The sequence below is a fragment of the Capronia coronata genome, assembly GCF_000585585.1.
Source record: "Capronia coronata CBS 617.96 chromosome Unknown acBCG-supercont1.7, whole genome shotgun sequence".
Classification (NCBI taxonomy): domain Eukaryota; kingdom Fungi; phylum Ascomycota; class Eurotiomycetes; order Chaetothyriales; family Herpotrichiellaceae; genus Capronia; species Capronia coronata.
Genome location: NW_006912899.1, coordinates 1,780,550 through 1,806,657, shown reverse-complemented (window position 1 = coordinate 1,806,657; position 26,108 = coordinate 1,780,550). Strand labels below are relative to the sequence as shown.

General features: G+C 52.8%; 8 protein-coding genes across 8 annotated transcripts; 3 read left to right on the top strand and 5 right to left on the bottom strand.

Annotated features, from left to right (window-relative positions):
* Positions 1-45: 45 nt before the first annotated feature.
* A1O1_08213 (sphingosine kinase) lies at positions 46-1,801 on the bottom strand (the record flags this gene model as incomplete). The annotated part of the gene is made up of 3 exons (XM_007729075.1): positions 46-1,496; positions 1,549-1,602; positions 1,657-1,801. The coding sequence occupies 3 exons, from the start codon at positions 1,799-1,801 to the stop codon at positions 46-48; spliced, it is 1,650 nt and encodes a 549-aa protein (XP_007727265.1).
* A 574-nt stretch (positions 1,802-2,375) lies between these two features.
* Positions 2,376-6,482, bottom strand: A1O1_08212 (STE/STE11/SSK protein kinase; the record flags this gene model as incomplete). The annotated part of the gene is made up of 1 exon (XM_007729074.1): positions 2,376-6,482. One exon carries the CDS (start codon positions 6,480-6,482, stop codon positions 2,376-2,378), a length of 4,107 nt encoding a protein of 1,368 aa, XP_007727264.1.
* Positions 6,483-10,190: 3,708 nt separating this feature from the next.
* Positions 10,191-11,718, top strand: A1O1_08211 (uncharacterized protein; the record flags this gene model as incomplete). The annotated part of the gene is made up of 3 exons (XM_007729073.1): positions 10,191-10,303; positions 10,358-10,921; positions 10,977-11,718. The coding sequence occupies 3 exons, from the start codon at positions 10,191-10,193 to the stop codon at positions 11,716-11,718; spliced, it is 1,419 nt and encodes a 472-aa protein (XP_007727263.1).
* Positions 11,719-12,644: 926 nt separating this feature from the next.
* On the bottom strand, positions 12,645-14,744 carry A1O1_08210 (acyl-CoA oxidase; the record flags this gene model as incomplete). The annotated part of the gene is made up of 1 exon (XM_007729072.1): positions 12,645-14,744. The coding sequence occupies one exon, from the start codon at positions 14,742-14,744 to the stop codon at positions 12,645-12,647; it is 2,100 nt and encodes a 699-aa protein (XP_007727262.1).
* A 1,126-nt stretch (positions 14,745-15,870) lies between these two features.
* On the top strand, positions 15,871-17,481 carry A1O1_08209 (uncharacterized protein; the record flags this gene model as incomplete). The annotated part of the gene is made up of 1 exon (XM_007729071.1): positions 15,871-17,481. The coding sequence occupies one exon, from the start codon at positions 15,871-15,873 to the stop codon at positions 17,479-17,481; it is 1,611 nt and encodes a 536-aa protein (XP_007727261.1).
* A 205-nt stretch (positions 17,482-17,686) lies between these two features.
* On the bottom strand, positions 17,687-18,712 carry A1O1_08208 (uncharacterized protein; the record flags this gene model as incomplete). The annotated part of the gene is made up of 2 exons (XM_007729070.1): positions 17,687-18,615; positions 18,664-18,712. The coding sequence occupies 2 exons, from the start codon at positions 18,710-18,712 to the stop codon at positions 17,687-17,689; spliced, it is 978 nt and encodes a 325-aa protein (XP_007727260.1).
* Positions 18,713-19,100: 388 nt separating this feature from the next.
* Positions 19,101-19,744, bottom strand: A1O1_08207 (ubiquitin-conjugating enzyme E2; the record flags this gene model as incomplete). Its single annotated transcript, XM_007729069.1, has 5 exons — positions 19,101-19,161; positions 19,212-19,291; positions 19,345-19,470; positions 19,534-19,613; positions 19,672-19,744. 5 exons carry the CDS (start codon positions 19,742-19,744, stop codon positions 19,101-19,103), a joined length of 420 nt encoding a protein of 139 aa, XP_007727259.1.
* A 655-nt stretch (positions 19,745-20,399) lies between these two features.
* A1O1_08206 (uncharacterized protein) lies at positions 20,400-25,628 on the top strand (the record flags this gene model as incomplete). Its single annotated transcript, XM_007729068.1, has 1 exon — positions 20,400-25,628. The coding sequence occupies one exon, from the start codon at positions 20,400-20,402 to the stop codon at positions 25,626-25,628; it is 5,229 nt and encodes a 1,742-aa protein (XP_007727258.1).
* Positions 25,629-26,108: the final 480 nt, after the last annotated feature.

The following is a 26,108-nucleotide window of genomic DNA, read 5'->3' as shown; positions in this document are numbered from 1 at the left end:
CAAGCTTTCTTTTTGAACAGCCAGCTGCCGCGACAAACAAATTGCTCACGTAGAATTGAATCCTTCGTTTCCTCGGCCAAGATCGACATCTTGCCAGCCTGGTGGCCCTATGGCCTCATACATACCGACATGCCTGCTCAGCACCGTGCCCAATCCTTTGTGAACTTCGAGTTGAAAGGGTTCGAAAGGCATCTTTTCGCCATCAACGCTAAAGTACCCGATTTTCTTCCGCTGGCTCACACCCCGGGCATTCTGTGCCAGGGGGCCATAATGGGGGATCACTCGCGCGGCTTTGACTTTGCGGACATGTACGCAGTCCTTGTCAAAGAACGTTCCCTTGGGAATGGAGAAGAGAAGATCAAGAGACTTCATCCGCCCGATATCACCATCGATCGTCACAAGGTCGAGAAGGCCGTCGCAAGGAAGCGAGGCGGGGAAGAATGGCATGTCAGCAGCCATCATCGTCATGTTGCCGCTATAGAAATGGCCAAGCTTGGGGAATGGGGTCATGGGTGTCCATCCCGCACCGGTAGGTAGGGGGTCGTTGATGGTGCCATACTGTAGAGGTGGGAGCCCGAGGTTCGTGGATGTATCTAGGGGTCCGTCCAGCTCATTCTGTGACAACATACTTTGGTCTCCTCGCCGGGCCATTTGTCGAGCGTAGTGTCGCTTGATCTCCTGCTTGTCTTCGATCTCGATCTTCATGGATATTTCGCAAGGGTAGACTGTTCTCCCAAGCAGTCGAACGAGAAAGCCGAATGTAAATCTCGTATCGCCCATCCACCTTAAATTCTCGGTGCCAAGATCACTTTCGGCAACTATACCAAGGGCTTGGGACAGGAAAGAAAGCGTGCGTTGGTTGCCTTGAGTGATGCTCACAAGGTCAAGAGGTGTCCGCACCCCTTTGACTATGCAAAGTGCCGCCGTGCTGCATTGTCCTGTCCCGTTCAAGTTCCATGACATGGCATTTCCACTTCCACAAGGAAGTTGGACGATGGCTACCTTCCTCAGCGCTTCCGCCGCATTTGGTTTCCGGGACAGACCATTGATACATTCATGGGGAAGTCCATCACCGGAGGCGCTTGCAATGACATCGTACGCATCGATGTCGAGCTTTTCGCATATTTCCACAGCATGCCCTGCGTGCGTGGTGCGCTCCACGTCCACTTCGCACCTCGCCGCTGCGAAGACGGGTTCAATCTCCCGGGTAAAAAGTTTGACAGCTTTTCCGGCTCCTCCGAAAGGGTTGATCAACAGTTTTATCCTCTTGTTACGCTGTGATTGTGCATAGGCTCGATCCAAGAGGCGTGCCACCCATTTGGACGCCCTCTCTTGTGAATAGGTAGAATTGTCTAGTGTGTAATTGATGTATGCGACGTGTACAGGGGAGTCCGCGGACCTCGAGTCGGGTTTGGCATATCGGATGGTAAGGTCGTCTTTGACGATTTCTGCCCATAAAACATTAAAGTAGGGAATGGAGCGAGTGCTGGTGGTTCCTAGCCATGGATATTAGGTACTGGGGTTGAGTCTGCACGGCGGTGAGCATACTTTGAGGCAACAAGCCGAAACAATTGAATCCAGTCCCTTTGCGAAGTCCTTCATCTGTGAGCGTGGTGTCAGACTCCCGTGCCCTTTGCCTGCGCCAGTCTTACAAACCTAAAACAATGACCGCATCAGTGCCCAAGGTAAGGGTGGCGTTGCGGCCGACGGCCAGAGTAGAGTCGACGATTGCTTCGCGTTCGTCCTGGACGGCGGCATGATCGGAGAAGGGGTCTGAGACGTTGGATCCACTACCGGCCATGGTGTCTAGGAGGGCATAATGAGCGTGATGCAGTAGTATGGAGATACGATCGTTATATTGATGAAGCGAGCGTCACCCGGGTCGCGCTGAATCCTCCACCCACGCAGTCAATCCGGTTGCAAGGAGACAGAAGATGAGGTACAAGGCAGGTTATTAGGAATAGAGGTACGCAGTGTGAGAAAGTATCTGCCCGATTCGGCCTTTGATAAACGTCTAGGTTGCCGTTTCCGAGCCGGGCGTAAGCTGACTACACTGGACCCGCCAACCACCTTCCACGCCATCGCCGTAGAAATCCGGAAACATGATACTATGTAACATCGGTTAGCGGCACTGTTTCGGCACATTGAGGGAGGATTGATCTGCCAGGTACAAGATGTCTACCTATTGAAAGAGGTTAGGTAGGTACCTATGTGTGTATATCATGTACATAATATTACTGTATTTTATTGCATGTTTGAACATTGATGCTGTTGTAGATTCGCCTGCAATGAACCCCAGGACTAACATCTGGCTTGAGCCACTCATCCATACCAAACAAACTCCGTGCTATTGTGTGCACTCGCCAACCGTCTCATCAGAACGCCGAGTTCTGCCGAAATGAAAAGGGAGCTCCTCCACTGGAGCTGCTTGTATCGCTCCGCGGTGTCTGAGCATCAGGATCATCAACCACCAGCCGTCTGATTTCCACGATCCAAGGGTGCTGTAGCAACTCTGCCGCTGTACTCCTCTTGGCCGGATCTCGCTCGAAGCACTTTTTCAAGAAATCAATCCCCATCTCGCTAAGTTGATCTTCGGTAGGCAGTTGAGGAGGGTTGCCCTGCGCGATATTATACATGATGGCCCACTCGTTGTCCAACGTAGACCAAGGACGACGCCCCGTAGCCATTTCAAGAATTACACAGCCCAAGGACCAGATGTCCGCGGCACCGGAGAAACGTGATGTCGCAGGCGCATCTCCCCGGATCACTTCCGGAGACATGTACATGGGCGTCCCTGTCATGGTCTTCTGTGGCTGCCGTGCGACGGCGGGGTTATTGGCAAGGTGGCCGGGCTCGCCATTGACGGGGTTGACACCATTGACGCGTTGAGCAGGCTCTATACCCATCATGGTTTGGCCTTGCCGAGCAATGATTTTCGCGGCTCCGAAGTCCACATATTTGATCACCCCGTTGTGATCGAGCAAAACATTCTCCGGCTTGATGTCTCGATGCACGATATGTGCTTGATGTAGATAGGCCAAACCTTCCAACATCTGCAGCGCGTACACCATGATGACAGTCTCGTCCTCAATGCGGCCGTGTTCAAGGAGGCCAGCCACCGAGCCACCGGAGCAATACTCCATGAAAATATAGACCTTGTCTCGGTGTACTTCGATTCCGTAATATGACACAATGTTAGGATGGTCAAGCACTGCCAGGACACCCATTTCGTCGCCAATCTGCTTGACGATTGTAGGAATGAGTTGGGGATCTTGGAGACGGATCTCCTTGACGGCCATCAATGTTCCCGTGTCAAGATTCAGCGCCGCGTACACAGACCCAAAGGTCCCGCCTCCCACAAACTGGCCTTGCTGCCATCTCATGGTGATGTTGGTTGCCGAGGAGGACAAGAAGGTGAGTGACCGGTCCGCTTCGTTCGATCCCTCCAATACCCGACCAAGAGGGGTAGTCTTCGAGGCACCACGTTCCTCGCGAGCCTGGTCAATGGCATTGAGCTGCGCCAGTCGCTGTTCAGACATCTCCCGCCAGCAATCTTCGTCGTTTCTCATTTTGTTAAAATCAAGACGCTTGTTCATACCGGTCAACGCCTCCATCCTCGACTTCTCCTGCTGCGCCGCCAGGGTGGACCGGGCTCCCATGATGTCGAAATGTGAGATCAACACAGACATGCATCCCGCAACCTTGACCCTAATGCGTTTGAAGTCCTCGTCGCTGATGTCTAGGATGTTTCGGCCGCGGGTCATTGCCATGGCGAACTCCAATGCGACCACAGCCCACTTGAAGGTCCTTCGGTCGGCAGCGTCACAGTCATCACAAATAAAGCTGACCCAATCTAGAGCGAGCCTGGTCAGCTTCAGGTTGTTCATCATCCGACGGTTGGGATCCATGTATGTCAGAGATCTCTTGCCGAACTCAGTGGCAAAAGCAAAGCAAGACTGCACTAATTCCGGACTTGCGATACCACCATTTTGCGAGCGAATGACCTCCACGCTCTCCATGATGGTGTTCGAAAGCTTGAAAGTTGTTTTCTTGATCTTTCCCAACTCCAAATTGACCCGGGAAAGGTTGGCTCTTTGCTCAATCACAACATCAAGCTCCCTACCGACAGCGTTGGCAAACTCCATGCGAGCGCCCTGTAGGCGGAGGGATGAGCCATCCGCTACGAGGCGGAGCCGCCCCAGTCTAACGTCGTTCGGTAACTCCAGGACATCAACTTCCATCCTTGGTCCTTCCCACTGCATCTCGTCTTCAGGCCGGATGATGAGTATATAGGGATTTGAAGGATCTTCTGGTGCGTCATCGGCATGAAAAGATGTACCCAGGATGGATTGAATCTCTTTCGGCCGATTCCACAGGGAAGGGGACGCGACAAAATGCACGCCTTTCGGACTGTTGGCACCCATCTCCACCAAGAAGTGACCCGATAGAATGAGAGACTCGGTTAAATGCTGCATCTGCTCTGCATTCATCCCGAGGTTGAACTCTGTCGCGTTTTCGAACCGTTGTCTCAGAATACGTGAAAACCGGAAAAGTTTTCGCTGTCGGACGCGCACCGAATCCAAAATTGTCTTGTATCTCTTTTCCATCTCTTGCTGACTTTCATCCGGTTTCGATCTGAGCTCGCGTTCGAACGAGGCAGTCAATCGCAACAGGGACTTGGCAGTAAGAGAACTGAATTGCTCTGCGACTTCAATATCTCCGCCCTCAAGTTGACGACCGATTTCGTTGGAAAAGCCCCATTCTTGCTCGAGGATCTCAGCTTCTCGGAAGGTGTTCTTGTTGGCGCCCAGTTTCCAATTGAGCATCTTGAAATAGAACTTGAGCGCTTCAACAATGACCGAATCAAAGTTTTCGTCAATACAAGGCGGCAAATCCCAACCTGGCTCTGGGTGCGAGATGGCAAGGTATTGTTGCTTGATGAGACACGCAAGATTCATGAGGATCTGGAACTGCGCAATCATTTGATCAATGATCATGACGGATTGCTGTGCTGATTCCTTCATCTTTCTCGCATACGACAATCGCATCCGGATGATCTCTTGGATCAACCTTGATGGGAAGTTGATCAGAGTCAGGAGCTCTTCAATGTAGGGAGGCAGGTGGCGGGCGGCGAAGGCTTCGGCATTCTCGATGAGTGTACTTTTGGCCTTGGTGATCACCTCACCAATCCCTTTGAACATGCTCTTCTCCCCTTGAAGTGACTTCAAGCCGTCCTCTTTCAGAATTCTGTCGATGAAAGAGGATTCATCAGACAGGTCTCCCTCGTCACCGGACCGCCGTTTTGGCTTTGTGAAGTCGAGTTCCTGGTTCCCGACCCAGGCTTGGAGCACCGCGAGCTCGGTGTTGATCAGCTGAGTGATATTGTGCCAGGAAACGATGGCATCGCAGCTGTCTCGAAAAGCATCGGAAGCAGCTCGGGGCTGGGCAGCTTCGAGTTCTCTCCTAGATGAATATAACCATTCCACCTTTTCGATATTTGCCACCGCCTCTTCGACTTGCTCCAATGGCGACTTCCCGACAACAGTTTCACCCTTGATCTCGAACGCAATGAGGCTCTCGATAATGGGTCCCAAGCTGGCACGGCCTTCTTCAATCAGCTTCTTCTGCATCTGCAATGGCCGTCCATAGTATTTTGACCTTGCGCCGATCCAAATCTCGGTGCCTATCTCGGACCTCGATGCTTGGTCCGTGGTCCCGATCAGTCTCTGCTTTTCTTGCTTGACGACGTCGCCTTTGAGGACGGAAGCCAGCATAGAGTGCCATTCCAGTCGCTCTCTGTACTGGGGATTCTGCAGTTCCTCGTCAGAGGGTTGAAGATTGTCCTCGTTCCCAAGGAACATTAAAGTTTCTGGATCGTACGGATCATCGAATTGGTGGTCAGTTGAGGGGGAATCATCATCTGTCTCCTCGTCTGTACTGTATCCGATGCTAGGTGTCCGAGGGTCATTGTCGAGCCAGTCCTGTGGCTGCTGTCGCACCCGCTGCACGTAAGCTTTCTCTTGTGCCTTGTATTGTGCGTTTGGATCTCTCCTAGAAGAGCGCGTGGCGTTCGAGGAGTGTACCCGCTTCGAGTTCAAGGAGAGGAACTGCGGAGGCCGTCGTGGAGGAGCGTAGGTATTCGAGGGCGTCCGTAAAGGAGCGCTGGGCCTTACACCCCGGGGGTCTACTGAAGCCGTCGCACCTTCACCAGAAAAGGAGCGGTCCATGGTTGAAGGCTGGGCCGATCCACTGCCGCCTCGAGGTCGCGTTCCGTAGGAGGCCCAGGAGGATAGGCCTGAGGAGAAGCCGGCGGACGGAGTATATGCTGAAATGGTGGAGGTAGGTGTGTAGGTGGTGGCGGATTCGGAGGCATCGTAGGCGGAAGAAGGGGGATAGGCATAGGCAGCAGAGGTGGCGTTGTCTTCATCAGAGCCTGAAGAAGAGTTCGTCGGACGGCGGATGGGCATTTCTTCGTGCTCCATGACGAGAGGAAGTCGACCTTCTTCGATGCGCTGCCCTTCACTCTTGGGAGGTCGTGGGCCGCCCCTGGAAGGAGATGGACGCACCGGCGAGGGTGCGACGATTTGAGTTTGAGCTGAGTAGTAGGGTACTACTGTCGGTGGTGAAGATTGATGGGAGTCCGCGATCATGGGTGTTGTTGGAGCGAGGGGAACGTGTGGCTGAAGAGGTTGACCGACTGTGCCACTATTTCCACTGCCAGGGCCGCTGGCTGACAGTGTCAGATGCATTCTGACTGATGAGGCGTTCTAAACACCGCACTCTAGAGTCTATGGCAACCCTCATCGGAGTCGCTCCAGGAGTCAACGAAATGTATGATGGGAGCAGATCGAAGTGCTCAGCGGGTTGAATAGCAATTACCCAGGTGGATGAAGAACCTCCAGGCTGCGGATATGATGTCCCTGTCAACGCCTCACTGGATCTTTGCTCCGGTCCAAGTTACAACAGGATTGACGAGGCTCCCTAAACCTGATTCCCAGTTTCTAAAGCGCCCGTAAATTAAAGGTGCAGCCACACATACCAATCCCAATCTGTTCGGAGCCAGAACATGAAATAAATGGCTACAACAGCGGCGCCTGCCAGGAAACGAGCTTTGCATGTCGGATTACTGGCATCATCTCCGACAACGATACCACAATACTGCTCTGCTACAAATGGGATATGTCTAGGCCAGTACGTGTATTGTTGCCTGTTACCTGGAAATTTGCGAGTCTTATTATTATTCACGCTGTGATCCAGCACCAAGGCCTGCCACTAGCAGCCTTGTGTTGCTTGTACACCGTTGCGAATCCATGCACAATTGACGCTGCTGAAAAATGGGTATTATTAGGTGTACGGTCGCGTCGACGGTGATCCAAGTTGTCTGGATCTTGGGTCGGTGTTACCTGAAACACGCTACTAGTAGTACTATTAGGAAGACATTGTGAACGCATCAAGAAATGACCGCAAGGTCACCACCAGCAGTAATTTAGTCGAACGCTCCGAGGACGACTCCTACGCCTAATAGTACGTCTACAAAGAACGAACACGCGTATGTCAATGCAACAGATTACAATATTATTGACTGCCAGATATGAGCCTTAAAAGCACCCACAGATTGATTGGGCGAGTCTTGAGCCTGCTCAGTAACACGATGCTCACCGAGGCTGCTAGGACTTGGTTTCTACTCTGATCGTGTGTAAGCATGATGTTTACGTTGCTGATAGTGCCAGCAAGACTCGAAGGTTATGAACTTCACTGCAACTGGAGAGACTCGCGAGTTGCAGTCAAAAGTACTCGTCCAGGTAGTGAAGCCACGTGTATGACTCGCCGGACTCTCATGATAGACTCTGAGTGAGAACTTGTCCCATCACCCCTACACTTTAGGTCCGTGTGGGAGCGAGGCTGAGAAGCCAAGTACTGTGGAGGAGGACGCCGACACAAAGGTAGCTCTGGCTGATCGGAACCAGGCGGACTAACTCTGTACGTACTACGTAGTAGATGTGGATTTGAAATCCGACTGAAATCGGACGCGGGATTCGTGCGCAGCGTGGCAGTGGGCGGTGTGGGGGCAAGGACACAGATATGACGGGGCGGCGAGCAGTTCGAGGTTATGCTCCGATAAGGTGACGACAAGAACCCGAGAAGAGCTGCCTGTGGACAACATGCAGGTGCTGCTAACGAGACAGGACCGGGTAGCCGGCAGATGCGAGGAAAGTTTCGTGGTGGTGTGCCAACAAGGACTGCGCAACTGAAGTAGAGGTCTCGTGAGACGAGGAGCTGCCGCATAGGGATATATACCGGTCGCGGCTGAAGTGACGTTTAGCGGAGGATTTACCTACTCAAGAACGGTTGATGTAAGTAGTAAGCGAGACTCGGAGGGGAATTACAAAAGAAGGAATAGTAGGCCTAAGGAACTGCTCTGGCATGGTGCATGCATTCCATCTTCGATGCGGCGGCGGTGATGATAGACGACGATGAACGGCGCAATTTACGATGTCAAGGCTCTGCTGCTAGCATGGCTTGGTATGTCAACGGTTAATAGTAGCTCTGCACCACCGGTTTCGGTGGTTTGACAGGAAAAGCTAAGCCGCGCTCCATGTGAGTCAGTTGTTGAATGCCCACGAGGCTCGCGCGAAGGGACAAGCAAGCGGAAAGTAAAACTGTAAAAGTCGGGGCTTAGGAGCCCTCCTAAGCCCTAAGCTACTAGTCGCAGATTCACCACTGCAGACATCGACCTCTCCCATTCTTGGTGCAGTCGCAAGTGGATGCCAATGCTACTGAATGCGGCGTTCAAGTGCGTTTGGCGTGGCCCGCTACTGACCGGGAAAGAACTTCAGGAACGATCTGATGGGCGGGAGGAGCTTGGCGGAGATGTTGCGGCGAATGGGAACAGAGATGCTTATCTCGCCGAGAAAAGAGGAGATTGTTGGATGGGGCCGTTGCCATGATGGATGCGTGATTTGACCAGGTGTGATCGTCTGGACGTTCTGGAAAAAGGGGATCCAAGGTACCTAACCACTGCACATGCCCATGTTCATCGTTCATCAGGTACCAGAGAACAGCGCACCAGCAGCAGACATGAAACAGCCTTAAATAGATTGAGATGTTGAGGAAGACAGCCGTTGGAGAAGATCACAACTGCAGTATGTACATGCTTGCCTTGTCTCCGGGTGCAGGTGCAGGTGCGGGTTCGGGCGCGCCTGCAGAAGGTTATAGGGCGCAGGACACTCTTAGCTAGCTAGGTAGGTACCCCTATAGGTTCCGTGCCTCCCTAGGTACATACCCGAACTGCGTAGGTACCTACTAGGCACTCGAGACAGCCAGTCATGGGCAGTGATGATTAATAACTACGAATATATGATGTACCTAATATTTAATGATAAGCTGTAAGGCTCCGTTCTTTTATTGCCCTTATCGCACCCCTCTGCTACTAGCGCTGCTACTCTACAGAGTGCAGTGTCCCGTGAGAGCCTGACTGTTATCATTTGGCCGGGACTTGCCAACTGTTTTCTCCCTGTGCCCTACTATGCTGGCCATGTCCACCGTCTCCCGTCTCGGATTCAGCGCTGCGAGATATCTTGCTAAAAGGCGCATCCTCCTTTTCAAACGTGGTGCAGGGGTCTAGACGGTGGGTTGCTTTTTTGGGCTCTCGGGTAACACACGCCCCCAGCAGCCTAGAGAGCCCGAGCGAGTCGCCTCGTATCAGAACAGTGGTCACACCAACAGCCAATATTCTAACAACCCCAGTGGGACTCTCACAACACGGACGGGCTCGCTCTCCCCGGCTCGCTAATCAATGTTTTGTTATATGCGTTGCTTCTGCCCCGTCCTACTTGGTCGAATTTCTCTTTCGGTTCGTTTCTTTTGTTGCCTGCCGGCTCTCGCGACATATTTCCCGTTGCTCAGTCCTCACCCTCGTACACCGGGCCTCAGACCTCGACGCCCTCTCTTCTCTTTGCGCCAGCAGTTTGACAACAGGGTGTGACAGACCTCGTGCCTAGAGGGCATCCGCGCAACCTTCTATCCGTCGACGAGCTTACGAGCCTACCCGTAAACATGTCGGACTCGAGCGAATCCCTCCCCTACGTTCCTTTGGAAGTGTATAATGGTACGCAAGATCCATCCCAGCCCTCTCTCTTATCGGGAAAAGATTCAGGCTGACGCGATTTGCTCGCGAAATAGGCACGGCCATGACTGGAGGAGATTCCCGCACACAAGATCTCAATGTCTACTATAATGCAGGCGACATTGCGTGGATGATCACGTCCACGGCATTGGTGCTTCTCATGATTCCGGGTGTTGGGTAAGCATCTCCATTGGCAGTGATCTGGGATCCCATGTTGACATTCCCTCTCAGTTTTTTCTACTCCGGCCTAGCACGCCGCAAGTCAGCCTTGTCACTCATTTGGCTCTCCCTCGCAGCCACCGGGCTCACATGTTTCCAATGGTTCTTCTGGGGCTACACCCTCACCTTCTCGCACACCGCCGGCAAGTTCATCGGTGACATGGAAAACTTTGGTTTCCGCGGCGTCCTTGGTGCTCCATCTGTCGGATCAACCAAAATCCCCGACCTCATGTTCGCAGTCTACCAAGGAATGTTCGCTGCTATCACCGTCGCTCTTGCGATTGGTGCTGCTGCTGAACGTGGCCGCATGTTGCCTGCCATGGTTTTCTCCTTTGTGTGGTCCACAGTCGTGTATGACCCGATTGCCTGCTGGACATGGAACGGATCTGGCTGGGTGTTCAAGATGGGTGGTCTGGATTTTGCTGGCGGTACACCCGTCCACATCTCGTCCGGCGCTGCTGCTCTGGCGTACTCCCTCATGCTGGGAAAGCGTCGCGGCCACGGTACCCACGAGTTGAACTACCGTCCTCACAATGTCACTCACATTGTGATTGGAACTGTCTTCCTCTGGGTTGGGTACGTAATCCCTCAGTTTTGATTTGTGGCTGCAAGTTACTGACCTCCTCTTCAGTTGGTTCGGTTTCAATGCCGGTAGCGCTCTGGCTGCTAACCTGCGCGCTGTCATGGCCACCGTCGTCACGAACTTGGCCGCCTGCGTGGGCGGTATCACCTGGTGTGTCCTTGACTACCGCCTGGAGCGCAAATGGTCTACTGTGGGCTTCTGCAGTGGTATTCTTGCGGGTTTGGTTGCCATCACTCCGGGCAGTGGTTTCGTTCCCGCCTGGGCCGCTGTCATCTTTGGCGTTGTCGGCGCTATTGCCTGCAACTATGGGACCAAGCTGAAGTTCCTTCTTCACATTGACGACTCTCTCGACATCTTCGCCATCCACGGCATTGGCGGCTTGGTTGGAGACCTTTTGACCGGTCTCTTTGCCGCAGACTACATTGCTCACCTCGATGGCTTCACCGAAATCGACGGAGGTTGGATCAACCAGCACTACATCCAGCTCGCGTACCAACTCTGCGACGGCGTCGTTGGCATGGCCTACTCCTTCGTCCTTAGCATGGTAATTCTGTTCGTCATCAACCTTATCCCCGGCCTGAAGCTCCGTGCCACCGAGCAAGAGGAAATCATGGGTATGGACGAAACCGAGATCGGCGAGTTTGCCTACGATTATGTTGAGCTGAGCAGAGACGTGGTCAACGGCGTCCCTGACTCTACTTCGACGCCTCACCAAGCGGGTCTTACCACCAACGGAGATCTTGGGGAGAAGCCCGCGGATCCAATCGCACCGGCTGCTCCTGCTGCTTAGAGTTGATTTTGTGTATTCCGCGTGGTGAAGTCAGACTCGCTCTGGCTGAAAAGGTGTTTGGCCTCTATGTTTCCACGTTCTTGCTGCCATTTTGTTTGGAAGACAGGAGATGTAGGATTTGGCGCCTTCTCTAATAGACGGAGAGGGACCCGGATCTGGTCTGGAGTTGAATATCCAATCTGAGATTTTTACATACAGCTTTCTTGGTGTGGATGTGATAGCAGAGTCATGTTTTTTTCGATATATCGTAATTTTTATATGGCAGAGAAAACATGCCGACCACTCGGCGCCACATTTAGAACCAACAACCGACGGTACCCTAGTGATCGCAGAACGAGATGGCAATTGCTATCATCGACCACTTAAGAGGCCAAGCTAAAGTATGAACATCTCCTGGCATCGACTCGGAGTGCTTGTTCCATGCGGACAGGGCGATTAGGTGAAGAGGCAGGCGGTTATACTTGACAAATATAAATATATAAAAGAGATGTTGAACTACGTATATGCATCGGCCTGCTTGTAGCTGACATCCTAGTAAGCATGCTCATTACCTTAGTTGAGACCAGATGCCAGTTGGTACTACGTACGTAGCAGTTGACTCGAATCAAACATGAAAGGTCAACGCGATGGACCATGGTTTGCAATGCTATACCGTTGTAATGATGAACAATAGTACGTACTGACAACCACAACTAATACCCGCCCTACACATCAAGGTGTCCCAATAACGTTTAAATCAGAATTCCAGGCGCACGAGGAGATACTGCCACCTACAGCAACATTGAGGATGCAATTTGCAATTTGAGCACAATATTCAGATATGAGTCCATGTTGTCAAGCTTGCTTTTCCCACAAGGTAGATCATGCTTCCATTCCCTACCAGACTGCTACGAGTCCAATTGGTCGAACACATACACCCGTCCCACTTATAGCTTGCTTCGCAAATCGGGGCGCTCATCTTTTCTGAACAGCACCTTCGAGTCGGGATACGGGTCAAAGACGATGTTGTTCAGAGGATTCAGCTCGCTGGCGCGGTAGAACATGTCTTCGTAGACCTTGCCGTCGTAACGGCCGAGGGAGCTATCGAGCTGCCAATCAGGGAACTTCCACGCATCTACCAGGCGGACGGCGTGAGGACGGATCTCCTCAAGCAGCTTCATGACAGTCTTGGTTCGTGCAAGAGTGATCTGTCGCACGGTGACGGCGGAGCTCGAATAGAATTCCGAAGCTTCTCGCTCGAGCGTGTTCAGTGCATACAGGCGGAAGAGCTTGTGCAAGAGCGCGACGGTGTCTGCCTCGAGCTGCCGCGTGGTGTTGGGATCGTTGAGGGCGTCATGGAAGTTCTTCACCACCATATACTGGGCGTGCGCGGTCGACAGGCGCCAGAAGTCCACCAGCAAAGAGTTCCACGACTGTTTGTCCTCGTCGCGGTGACGCAAGGCCTCGAAAGTCAGAAACGACACCCGCCAGGCAAAGGCAGCCACAAGGTCTGTGTCGCTTCCAATCACGTCAAAGGCCGCGCCGATGTCGCGCCGTCCCATGAACTCCTTGAGGATACGGGACGTGTCGTTGTCGGGCGCGTTTCCCTTCAGGACCGATCGCGCCGACTTGAGTAGGTAGCGACTGACCTGTTGCGTCAACATGTAGTTGTCGCCCTCCCAGGTGACCGTGGGGAGATAGTCGGCATACCAGCTGCCAATGCCGGAGAAGGAGCTGTAGCCGTGTCCTCCGCAAGCCCGACGACAGACCTCTAAGCCTTCAGCTGCGGTGGTGGAGCCCAAGGCTTTCAAGGCGCAGCTGGTGGCATGGAGGTCCGCAAGAAGGTCGGTTCCTGGATTGAGTTCTTCTGGTCCCGGTGCACGCTTCGAGTCGGCCAGCTTGCCCGCGTTGTCGTTCATACGTTTCTGGTTTTCTTGGTACAAGTTGATCATGCCTCGGCCCGTGAAGTGGAGGGCGTAGGTAGCCGCGAGGAGAGGTAGAAGGCGGATCTGCACCATAGTGTAATTCAGGACTTGGTTCTCACCAATCTCGTTGGCTGGTGCGTCTCGATCCTGGAATTGTCGTCTTACGGCGCAGTACCGAGTGGCAATTGTCACACCTCGGGCAAGGACCGAGCCTGCTTGCAGAACGATGGTGCTTCGAATATAGGTGAGCGTGCCGTAGATCAGAGAAGGGTTCGAAGGGCGGAAGTATTTGTTGGTCTGTGGATCGATGCGGGAGAATCGTGCAAGCATATTGATATGCGGGATCTTGACGTTCTTGAACAGGAGAAAACCATTGTCCATAGTGTTGTACCCGAACTTTGGCCCAATGTCCCCAACGTGAACATTGGGCAGCGGCTCATGGGTCTTGAGGTCTCGGATCTGGGCGACAAATGGATGAGGCCCATAGTTCTTGCCACCGATATATAGTTGAGCCATTACCACCGCGTGGTTGGCAGCTTTTCCAAGAGAGCCGATCCACCATTTCGATGCGGTCAAATACGGTGAGTTGAGAGTGAAGGTCTTGTCCTCTGGGTTCCAAGTCGCCGTAGTCTCCAGTCCCCTGACATTGGAGCCATGCCCGAGTTCAGTCTGCGCGTAGCAGCCAATGATCTTGTACGCCTCTGCCCTCTCGAGGAAGAGCTTATGTTGTTCTGGAGTGCCTTGTTCTCGTAGAGTGACCAGAAACATGCTCGCATGTAGGCCGTAAGGGGTTGGCTCACTGATGAGCTCGTTGGCTGCCTGGAACTCTTCTTTTGTCCATTTGTGTTTGACAGATAGTTGTTGTAGTCTTTTACCCCTTGCCAATGATGCCTCTATTCTTTCTGTTCGGCCCCGGAAGTAGTTCTGGGATTTGTCGAAGACAGGCTCTGCTAGCAAAATCTTCAAGATTCTTTCATTTCTCTCGAGGATTTCCCTTGTGAACATGAAATCAGACAACTGATCGATGTTGAGGTTCGACTTGGCCCTCTCCTGGGCGAGGAGCTCTGATCCCTGGGGACCAGAAGGCTTGAGGGCTTTGACCCAGTCCGGATTGGAAGGCATGTTTGAAGACGATGTTTTGAGACCGGGTGAAGAACGGAGGCGTATCAAGTACCTAGAAGACCGTGTACAGAGCTGGAGAGGATCATGCAATGGCCGGAAGGGACCATTTAATAAGTCGAATACAATAAGGATGATGGCAGTGGTCCGGTGTCGCATTCAGGTTGAGCGTGACGGCTACAAGGCCAAATTGCCTCGGCATCTCTGACAAAACTATTCCTTTTACAGCTTAGAACGATTACCTAGGACTTCCTGAACTCCAGACTTCGTCTTCATGCGTAAAGTTCGTCGTATAACACAGTACGCACACTTCAACTACAGCCACCTCCGCATACGAATAGGCTTCAGCCAGCTCCGCCTTGCCACCTCCAGAAGACTGGCATCCCCCGTGCGTAAAGCCTCTCCGACCGTTTTCCCATCTGGCCCAGGCCATAAGCGGGTTCCCCTGATTGTTTGTGCCGCGGGTTTGACCTCGGCCCGGATGCTGAAGCCTGGCTTCCACAACAACCGCGAGGGGCATCATACCACTGAAGTCCTGCCACGGTTATAGAAGACTTCGGAACTGATAGGGGACGATGTTAATAAGTTGACTGGGAAAGGAATATACCACGTGGACTCACTAGGCTGTGCGGTCTTCTAGTAGACGCAGTAACACTGGTTCTCTGGGAGATTAACAGAAAATGGCATTCAAGAACTGAGATACCTACCTAGGTAGGTACTATAGTACCTAGCAACGAAGGACCTAACCTCTATCGCTGCCACATGCAGCCACCGGCATACTACGTAGTGACCGACTTTGAAGCCGCTCGCACTTAGCCGCGGGCTCGATAAACCAGTCACGTGCGATAAGGCTGCTGGCAAGGCTCAGCCATACTCTGTACAGAATAGTGCAGCCTGACTCTTAATGCGGCGCGCGTCCGGTTCCGTACCACCAACTGCGGTACAGTGTCGAGTAGTACTACCGACCAACCTACTACCCTCAGGCACGGCTCGCGCAAGAATACACCCCATGGCTTCATGATAGGATATTAGACCGCAAACAAATTTTCTTCTCAGTGGACTAGAGGAGGAAGTGGAAGTTCATGACGTCGAAATTCTCCCTGACACTACAGTGCCAGCGGGATCAGCCATGGAACACACCAACGAAGATACCGCGCCGGATGCACCACTCATCGGCGAACGTGAAGGAGCCGAGCCTCACAATCCCTCTTTGCATCTGCGCTCATTCGGGAACACTTTCGTCTGGGCCTTGACCATTTCTGCATGCGTCTCGGGGTTGCTCTTCGGCTACGACACAGGAGTCATCAGCGGCACGCTTGTCTCCATTGACACCGACCTCTCCTCCCGAAAATTGACGAACATCGACAAAGGCTTGATAACCTCCTGTACGAGCTTCTTCGCCCTCGTTGCAAGTCCGGTCGCCGGTGTGATGGCGGATAATATGGGGAGGAAGAACGTGATTGTGGTTGCCGACGGTCTCTTTACACTGGGTGCGCTGTGGCAGGCATTCACGAGCTCGGTCTGGGGAATGATACTAGGCCGGAGCATAGTGGGACTCGCAATCGGAGGAGCCAGTATGATTGTGCCACTCTACATATCTGAGCTTGCGCCGGGGCATCTGCGAGGTAGGCTTGTCACCGTATCCCTGCTGTTCATCACTGGTGGTCAGGTCATTGCCTATTTGGTCGGATGGGCGTTCTCGTCCACGAGAGGCGGATGGCGGTGGATGGTTGGGCTTGGTTCAATACCAGCAATCGCACAGCTTGTCATGCTGACGTTCATGCCCGAAACACCTCGCTTTCTGGCCAGAGTGCGGAAAGATGCAGACGCAAGGACTGTGCTTTCCAAGGTCTACAGGGGAATGGTGCCCGACACCACCGAGATTGTCGATGGTATCATGTTGGCAATCAGAAAGGGGCTACTCGAGGAGGAGGAAGCTCACCTACAGCTCAAAAGCTCGGATTCTCGATCGGCTCTCATGCCACCTGCTCTGCATTCTCTCCTATTTCATCCACCACACACCCGAGCCCTCATAATCACATGCACTTTACAGGGCCTGCAACAGCTTTGCGGATTCAACAGTCTGATGTATTTCTCAGCAACCATCTTCCAGCGGCTTCACTTCTCCTCACCCACTCTGATCTCTCTTACTGTTGCAGGAGCGAACTTCTTGTTAACGCTGGCCGCGTTCGGCCTGATCGACCGCATCGGGCGAAGGCGTATCCTACTGATAACAATTCCTGTTATGGTGGTGTCGCTGCTACTGTGTGCAGTGGCCTTCTCTTATATTCGCAGCGCGCCGGCGGATCATTTTGATGTCCCAACATCGAGCGCGGAGTTGCCCTCGGCCTCACGACTCCCGGCCCTGGGAATATTGTTTGCACTGCTCCTATACGTGTCGACATATGCAATCGGTCTTGGTCCAGTCCCATGGCAGCAGTCCGAAATGTTTCCTCTCAGCGTCCGGTCGCTCGGTTCCAGCCTCGCGACTGCCACAAATTGGGGCAGCAATACCATTGTCGGACTGACCTTTCTGCCGATGATGGACCTGCTGACCCCGACGTGGACTTTCGTTTCTTACGCCGTCATGTGTAGCGTGGGATGGGTCGCCATATACCACATCTACCCAGAGACCATGGGCCTAGGGTTAGAGGAGGTGGGGGAGCTGTTAAAGCATGGTTGGGGAGTCAAAGAGAGCATGGAAAAGTTAAGAATATTGAAGTCACAGAGAGTAGAATGATGTTCGACGTCGGCCAACATTTGTTACTACGTCGTTTTGTACAATTGCTTCCTCGCGGGTCGAATCTCTAAATCTTGCAGTGGCAAACTTGAAGAGCACATCAGGCTTCGTAGCGCACACATCGGCTACCGGCCAGTACGGCATCTCAGTCTCAGCCCAACGATATGTGCCTCACTTCTCATTCCCAAAACTGTTGCTGTTCAGCCTAGGGCGGCAACCCGGCTACAGCACTCTTCCTCGCCATACGACGTTGATGCTTGGCTTCTCTTCTCTCTTTCTCCTTCAATTCCCTTTCGTCAAGCACTATCTGCCATAGCTTCCTGCCCAGTTCCGCATGTTTCCTCCCACGCTCATGGGCTTTCAGCTCCAGCTCTTGATCCGCTTGTCGAAATGTCCCGGCCCAAGTTCCACCTTGACTGCCGGCGAGCGCCCGATCTACACCGACAGTCCCCTTGAGTAACTTGTCCCCAGGAGGTATGATTCTGTGATCGCGGTACAGTATTGCGTCCCAATCATCTTCGCAGTCGGCCAGATGTGCTGCATTCTCCAACTCCTTGTGTTGTTGAAACGTCTTAACACCCCATAGCGCCTTTTGCTTGATGACTCGATTGAGCAGCACAGGTTGTGGACCCGGGTATTTCAGGATAGGGACGTCCTGCGTCACGATCAGGTTCGGAACCTTGCGCACTCCCGCCTTGACTTCAGACAACGGCCGTGGATGTTCGAAGATACGGGGTTGGTCGGGGTTAGACAGATGGTTGTCCTTGAGTTTGACCTTTTTGATGTTCTCGAGATACTTGGCTCGGTGTGGAGGGGGAGGTTTCCAGCACGAGGCAAGTCTCCTACGAAGCAGTGCTGTGTTTTCTGCTTGTAGGCTGACTGACTCGAGGACCTGGCCTAGACGGATGAACGCTTCGCCTGATTTATGGTTACAGGATTGGAGCAGGTCGAGAAAGCCGCGGCCCGCTTCCATTCCATGGCAAATCTGCGTCGGGGACTGAATAGTCCGGTCCGCTTCAAAGCGGTAGCGGACCAACGATTCGATGATGCCGGGTAGACTGTTGGTGTGACCACAGGCTCCTGCTGTCGGCAGTCGCTTGCATTCGCGCAGTAGGGCTCTGTACAGAGACAGACCTAGACTGTGTCAGTGCAGCATGGCGAGAAGATGGCGCATCATCTTACATGCTGATCTATGCAACCCCGACTTTTTCGGGACGATACTACGGGGCATCCGCACCTACTGTTGCGACAGTGCATTGAAACTGAAAGGATCCAAAGTCTTTGAAGATATCCTCAGAAGGGCATTCCGCAGCCTGCGCTTTAGGAAAGTAAACCGAGGCCGGGATATCATCACGTGATCTGACTATAGATGCGTCGGCAGTGGGCTTCTGCTTGTTGTAAAATGTCCCCATCTCGAGCAAGTTGAGCTGAAACGGGCTCTGAGTAGAGTAGCTCTCGTGCTACCTGGTAACATTGACGCTGCAGCTGTTTGCAAAAGCATAATCATATGAACCGATTCCGACGCCTGATATGCATCGTCAAGACCTTCATCAACCATCGCTGTGTTGCATGATGGCAGAACCCCAACGCCATGACTTCATGCTCCCAAAGACTTTGACCTAGAAAGTAGTACCTTCTGGGGGTTGTGGCAGTTTTTTGTGTTGAGGCAATGCCATGTATCTGAGGTCACCTCTTAGCCTGGTTTCCCTCATGTCTTGTGGGAACTCTACCTTCTTAATTCAAGCAGAATTGTTTCCATTGTGTAGTCACGCTTCCAATTCGCCAGACAAGGGAGTTTTGATGGATCGACCTAGTTCCCCAAACATCAGCAGCCGCATGAAAACCGAAGGGATTCCGCCTGACCTTGCCCGTCTTTTGATCAACGCACGGCAGGTTTATTCTTGACACGAATTGGATGGTCGGAGGCCGGTCTGGGTAGCTGTCACCACAGTGGATGTTGACGCTGTAGATACGGTTCTCGTGGGCACTCTGCTCGGGATAGTGTCAGCTTGCTTTCAATCCATCTCATGAGGGCTCAACGGGTAAACGCACGTGGGGAGGACCAAGGATTGTGCCATTCCAGTTTGTCATCATCAAGTCGTCGCTATCTGCTAGACCGTACGAACATGCCTCTGCACATCGGTGTCAGTTCTTGGACCGGTTGCGGGCAGCGCAGCACAATTCACCCACCTGCACCTAGGCCCTTCTCGCCCTTCTCTAGCTCTTCCAGCAGACGGAAATTTCGAGGTACTTTCGCACCCATCTTGCGGAATAGTGACCGAATCGCCCAGAATAATACCGCAGGTGTTGCTATGGGTGCGGAAAAGGTGGAAGAAAGAAGGTGCTTTGGCTTGAGAAATTGTGAGGGGCAAATAGATGCGTCAGTGAGGGACGTAGTACGTCGTAGTAGAAGTCGGTCTGCGCCGCTCGCAGCCTTGTCACGTAAGCAACTCAGAGTGCAGTAGGTACTTAGTGTATATTTAATAGCAGCGCCCTAGAATATTGGGAAGGAGTTTGGTGACTTTCTAATTAACCTCCTAAGTACTGGCTACTATACCTAGGCACGGTTAGACAGAATCTGGTGTTCACAAAATAATGTCACCACTACACTGAATCCCATATTAAGTCCTTCGCCCCCACGACTGGTGAGCCGCGCGGGTGAGGCAGGGCGGCATCACCCTTTTTCCTGGACGGGGTCGAGGCGCATCCTTGGCACTATCACAAGGCTCACTGCACTGCAGGCTGCTGAGGACACTCTTGCCAATCAGACCATTTGCACGCGTACTCCATCAATCCATATCCCTCCTACGCGTCTGAATGATATATTTGATACACAGCATAGGTACCTGCATATGAGGTTACCAATTATTGCTGTCACAGATCTTTCCATCTCCTCATCATGAGACATACCAGCAGGCATGACACAGGCATTTCTACAGTCCGAATTGACTAGCCTTATATCAGATTCGAAGCGAAGGCACAACGATGTGCGGACCGCGGCTGAGCAATCACTCGCCGACCTTAAGGCCATCACGGTGACATCTGAGGCGCAATTGGCCGGCGACCTCCTCAGACGGCCTCAGTTCATTGACCCTTTTATCCTCGCATGCAAGTCCAAGAACGTCAAACTCGCAAGTATTGGTACAATATGTTTGCAACGCATGACCGCGAGCACGGCTGTTGCCCGAACCAGGCTCCCCGATGTGCTCGATGCTTTCCGCGATGGGGTGGCCTCTGGATACGAGGCACAATTGAAAGTTCTCCAGACCTTACCGTCGCTGCTTCAATTCTATGCAAGTGATCTCCACGGGGAACTGCTTGCAAGGACGCTGGAGATCTGCGCTGTGCTCCAATCCAGTAGGACCGCTATTGTTAGCAACACAGCTGCGGCGACCTTCCAACAGCTAGTCTCCACTGTCTTCGAGCAAGCAAGCAGACCCGGAAACCCTCCCAACTCGACCGATGACGAGACCGACGCCGCCGAGCAGAGCGAGCCATCCGTGGAGATTGCAACGAAAGATGCAAATCGTCTTTTCTATGACTTTTGCATGCTGCTGGACCAGCAGCGTCCGGTCGTTCTCAAAATAGAAAACGTCCCGCCTGGTTTCATGCTTGAGACTATACAAATCCTGTTGTCCACTCACAAGTCATTTCTGACCGCCCATGCCGAGCAGCATCCCGATTGTTGGGAACATTTGATGAACGGCCTCTCGCGGGTCTTGGTCAGGAAAGACGCGTTTGGCATGGTGGTACGTGCTTGGGCCATACTCCCTTGGCTTTTGCAGGGGTATGCACAGCTCTTGAAAGATTCGCTTACACAAATGATCCCCATCATATTGTCTGCATTGGACAAGGAGGGCAATCCGGCCTGGAGGCGAGCACTTTGCCTAGAGTTCTTCCAAAAAGTATGCTCCAACTTTTCCGTGCTGAGGAACACGTTCGAGTTGTTCGATGGCACTAAAGAGTCGCCAAAATTGGTCGGACAGATGATGTCGGCATTTGTCCGTATCGCAGCGGAGGATCCATCGCTGATCGGGCTTGGACGTCAGTCGACGGTTCCAGTTCAGAGAGCCAACGAGATTCGGAGTGAAGATGTGGCATCCATCGAAGCCCAGGGTCTTGGTGGTGCAATAACATCTGTATCTGCGGGCGAGTCAAACATTACCGGTATCAGCATGGAATGGAGTGTCCTGGATGTCCCATTAATGGAGCAGCCCGACAAACCTGGCCCTCCGGCAATACCAGGCACCTACATTTACGCTTTAGTGTTGAACTGCATCTCAGCTTTCTGTGATGGTATGTCCAAGTTCGTCATGCCCCTGAGCGTTCCTAGCCGGCCCACGCAGCGCCATTCACAAGATTCCGCGCAAAGGGACAGTACAGCGCCGGATCCAACCGACGAAGATATTGCTCGCAAGCCCAATCGGTCAACTACTTCTGTTGCAAAGTATCAACGTCTTATTAACCCTTTGACGCTGGCTGATCATCCGCAATCGCTCCAAATCCGGACTTGTGCCGCCATGATCGAGGCTTGCTGGCCGGCTGCTCTTGCAACCTGCTCGACCTTCCTTAATGCAGCCCTGGACTCTGAGTTCTACCATCTTTTGGTGAGATCTGTTCAGAAACTGGCTCAAGTGTCTGGTGTCCTAGAGCTTCCCACGCCTCGGGATGCATTGCTCACCACGCTAGCCAAAGCCTCCATTCCCGCCAACGCAAACGGCGTCATATCAGCCTATCAGAATTCCACCACCAGTCGAGCCATAGATCTCGAAGCTGACAGTACAGAAGAAGACTTGAGGTCTCCTAGCGAGCCGCCCCAGTCCCCAACATCTCAGACCGCACTTTCGCCTCTCAATGTGCGACACCTCCTTTGCCTTCGGGCGCTCCTAAACCTCGGCATTGCTCTTGGACCTACACTGGACCAAGACTCTTGGTTTATACTCATTGAGACAATGCAGACAGTAGAAGCATTGATTTCGTTACCTGTCACGTTGGCTATGAGTTCTCAATACGGTGGCACTCGTGTTGGGCTCTCTGGCAATGACGGTCAGACTACACTCGCGAACGAGATATCCGCCGTGCAAGCCGCGACGAAGCGGATGTTGGAAAGCACTCGGGGCTACACGGCAGAATCCTTTGCTGTAACGGTGAGAGCGTTGTTTCGCCTTCTCGGCCAAGCGGCTCCAAGAGAGATCGAGTCGCCTGCGGAGGAGGCTTTTGCTCCTACTCTGTCTCCTGCAAGAGCGGGTCCTGAAAGACATATCCGTCGCATTTCCCGGAGCGTATCAGGACTGTGGACAAAGTCGAAAACTCTGGATCTCGAGGTTGGTTTCGTCCTCGGAAAAGTCAGCGATCTTTCCCGCATTAACATTCACCGCTTCACGTCCACCTCAGAAACTTCTTGCTCCTGGGATCTCGTCGGCAGACGACTAATGGAAATCTCACAAGCTAGTGACATACCGGGGAGTCATCGCGTGCACGCAGCTAGCATAGTCGATTTCATTTCAATCGAAGTGATGAAAATGCTCGACGACCCCGATAACGGAGTCGAAGAAGCAGATACCATCCGATCCCGTTGTCTGCAGGCTTTATCAGATCAGCTAGATTTCTTGTATGGGGAACAATCCAACATTCATGGCAGTATTGAGCTTGAGATCCATAAAATATGTCTGGAGGCTTTGGAAAGCATGTTGAGTCACAGCGGAGAAACCCTGGGAAATGGCTGGCCGATGGTCTTCAAGATCTTGTCAATGACCTTCGTGAAGAGGGATGGGCGTGAACCTGTCGGCGATGTATCAGCCGATCAAACAGAGAGCCCTGAAGAAAAGGCACAAATCTTGAGAGTTGCTTTCAGGTCGGTACAGCTCATCGCCTCGGATTTCTTGAGCGTCCTCAACCCCAGGTCGTTTGTCCGCTTGGCTCGACTGCTCCAGGATTTTGGCTCTCAGCCCTACGATCTCAACGTGGCTCTCACGAGTACGACTCTTTTATGGAGTCTTGCCTCACAAGTCCTCGCGCAAGTCGAAAAAATCGACCTAACTTTCATGCCGTCTCTGGACATGGTGCCGCAACATCTGGATCTGCGCCGTGAGCCGCCAGGACCTTCCATACTCTGGAGTGTTATATTGGTTGAGCTGGTTGAGCTGTGCAAAGATGGACGGTCTGATATCCGTAACGCAGCCATCAAGATACTCCTGAAACTGCTTGAGGCGTCCGGCGACAGTCTCAGCTCCAAGGCCTGGTCGATGACACTGATTGCTGGACCGTTGAACGTTGTTCGAGCCTGCGTCAAGGACTTTACCTTGATTGACAATGCACAGTCAGAGTGGTTGGCGTCTGCGACGGAACTGACGGATGGGGTCATCCGCCTGGTTACCGAAAACCTGAACGTAATGGTGGAGTACGAGGACTTCACCAAGACGTGGCTTGTCATCCTGGACGTTTTCAAGGACCTCCTCGACACCCTATCTCTAACCGCATCGTCCCTGGTCTTTGTCAACTTGTCCAAGCTCCTCTCGTCCCTTGCAGCGGCAGGCAAAGGCGACCCAGACTTTCTGCTACCAGCAATGCGCCTCTGGGCACAGTATCATCCTGCCGACATCAGGCCAAGCGCTGGTCCAGGGGTAAGGACAGAAGAGGAGAGTCCCAATCAAACCGCCTTTACCGCTTACTTGCGCACCATTATTGAGGCGCACAGGGCCAGCCCAGCGGCAGTGATGAGCTTTCAATTTGACCACCTTGGAATGGCGTCCATTCTAATGAAGGCAACCGAGCGCGCAGTGATCTTTTCTACCCACCCTCCATACACCAGCGATGTGAAGAGCCTCGCACCGGAGCAGAAAGAGGCTCTTGAGTGCCTGACGATCTTGAAAGATCTCCTATCTGGCGGAGTTGCCGAATACACTCGGTTTCTTCTTCAATTGTTGAGACACATTTTGGGCATTCAAGATGGACACGTCAACTATAGGCTAAAGAAACCCGCGTTGACCAAAGCCATCCAAAAGCCTACGTTCATTGCATTCGCGTCAGCATGTTTAGACGGCTTACGGGGCCTGATACACGAACACGCCAAAAGTGAAAATTTCATAGAGGTCCTCGCGGTGGAAGAATCTCTTCATGTCCTCGGCGCCATAATCGACACCAAATATACTGTCATTCCAACCAATCGACAGGCGCCGCTATGGCGAAATGCAACAGTCACAGCGGTGGCCATGCTGGAGGCGCTACGGACCCACGTTGAGCGCCATAGCACCACAGCAGGAGAGCTGGCTCGTCTCGATTCACTCGGAAAATACATCATCCTAACTGTTGCCCGAATTCTCGGATGCGGTGGCCTATCGAAACCTCCAGCCAAGCAAACTGAAGAAACTCTTCTCCAAGACGAGGCGTTTGACATTGATCACTTCCAAGTGGCACACGCTGCGGTGGTTCCAATCTTCCAAGACGATGAGATCAGTGAAGAGACCTGCCGACTATATGTGATTACCTTGTTCAAGGCATCACTGCTGACGGAACCCTGGTTCGGTGATATGCCGGACGACCTCGCCCACGAGCCCTTGAAAGCTTTGATAGAGGTGAGGCCGGGTAGTGTCCGTCAGCCTACATTTGGTGTGAGAAGAGAAATCTGCTACACTGCCCTGGACGCACTGTTTGATCTTGTGCGGTTGCCGCCGCCGGCTAGCAGTAAAAGCGAGGTTGCCAGCGGCAGTGGACACAAATTGGCATACACTGCATCTCCCTACCTGTGTCTGCGGGTGGTTCATCCACTCAAAGTGTTCCTCGCCGATCAACGTCTACGAGGCTTGACGCCCCCACCAATGCCGCAACAAATCGAGCTGCAAGCCGTGCTGTTCAAGTTCGTGGAACTACGTAGCGACAACGAGGCCTTTGAGAGATTAATCGGTTCCGCGCGCAAGAGCGGACACGTACAGTCTGACGATATGGGCAGGACTTCGAGCTTTCTGAAAGACGGGAAAGAGCACCTCCGTGTCCTGTACCCATTCATACTCCGTGTGCAGAGATTTTGGCGGGAATTGCCTCGACTGAAAAGCGAAGGCGCCTGGCAAGCCGATGAACCAGGGAGAGGCATAGATGATACTTTGGAACGGTGGAACCTGGTCCTGGCAGAAGATTGGGATTTCTACTAGGGTTGAGTCAGAGAGTAGCGGATAGCGAGAGCTTTGAAGTAACCAGCGTCGAGATTGCAAACGGATATGCGAGGATTTTACTTGCGGAACACGGGATATTAGTAGCTAGGGCCAAAGAAACGCAGAGGAAGCAGCTAGGTCTACAGTGTCTTCACTGAAGGTTGAGATTGTAGCTGTCTCGACTTATGAAAACCACGCGCATGTTCGGTAGCGCCCGCCAACCAGTCCATCAGTCTCGAAGCGGAGAGGACAGGGCCTCACAAGATAGTAGTTGCTGGCCAGTCAACGCGTGATGTTGTTTGCTGCACGGCTTCAGCCGGCGAATCTCGACGTAGGCTTTGCTGAGACCATTGTGACAAGGTAGTCGCAATTCAGCGGTACAGGCAAGGCCGGGATTGTCGCAGGGAAGCCACATTGTGTATGGGCGAGACATACCACATCTGCTTCGGGGGAAGGCAACTTTGAGCGCCTCTCAACCTC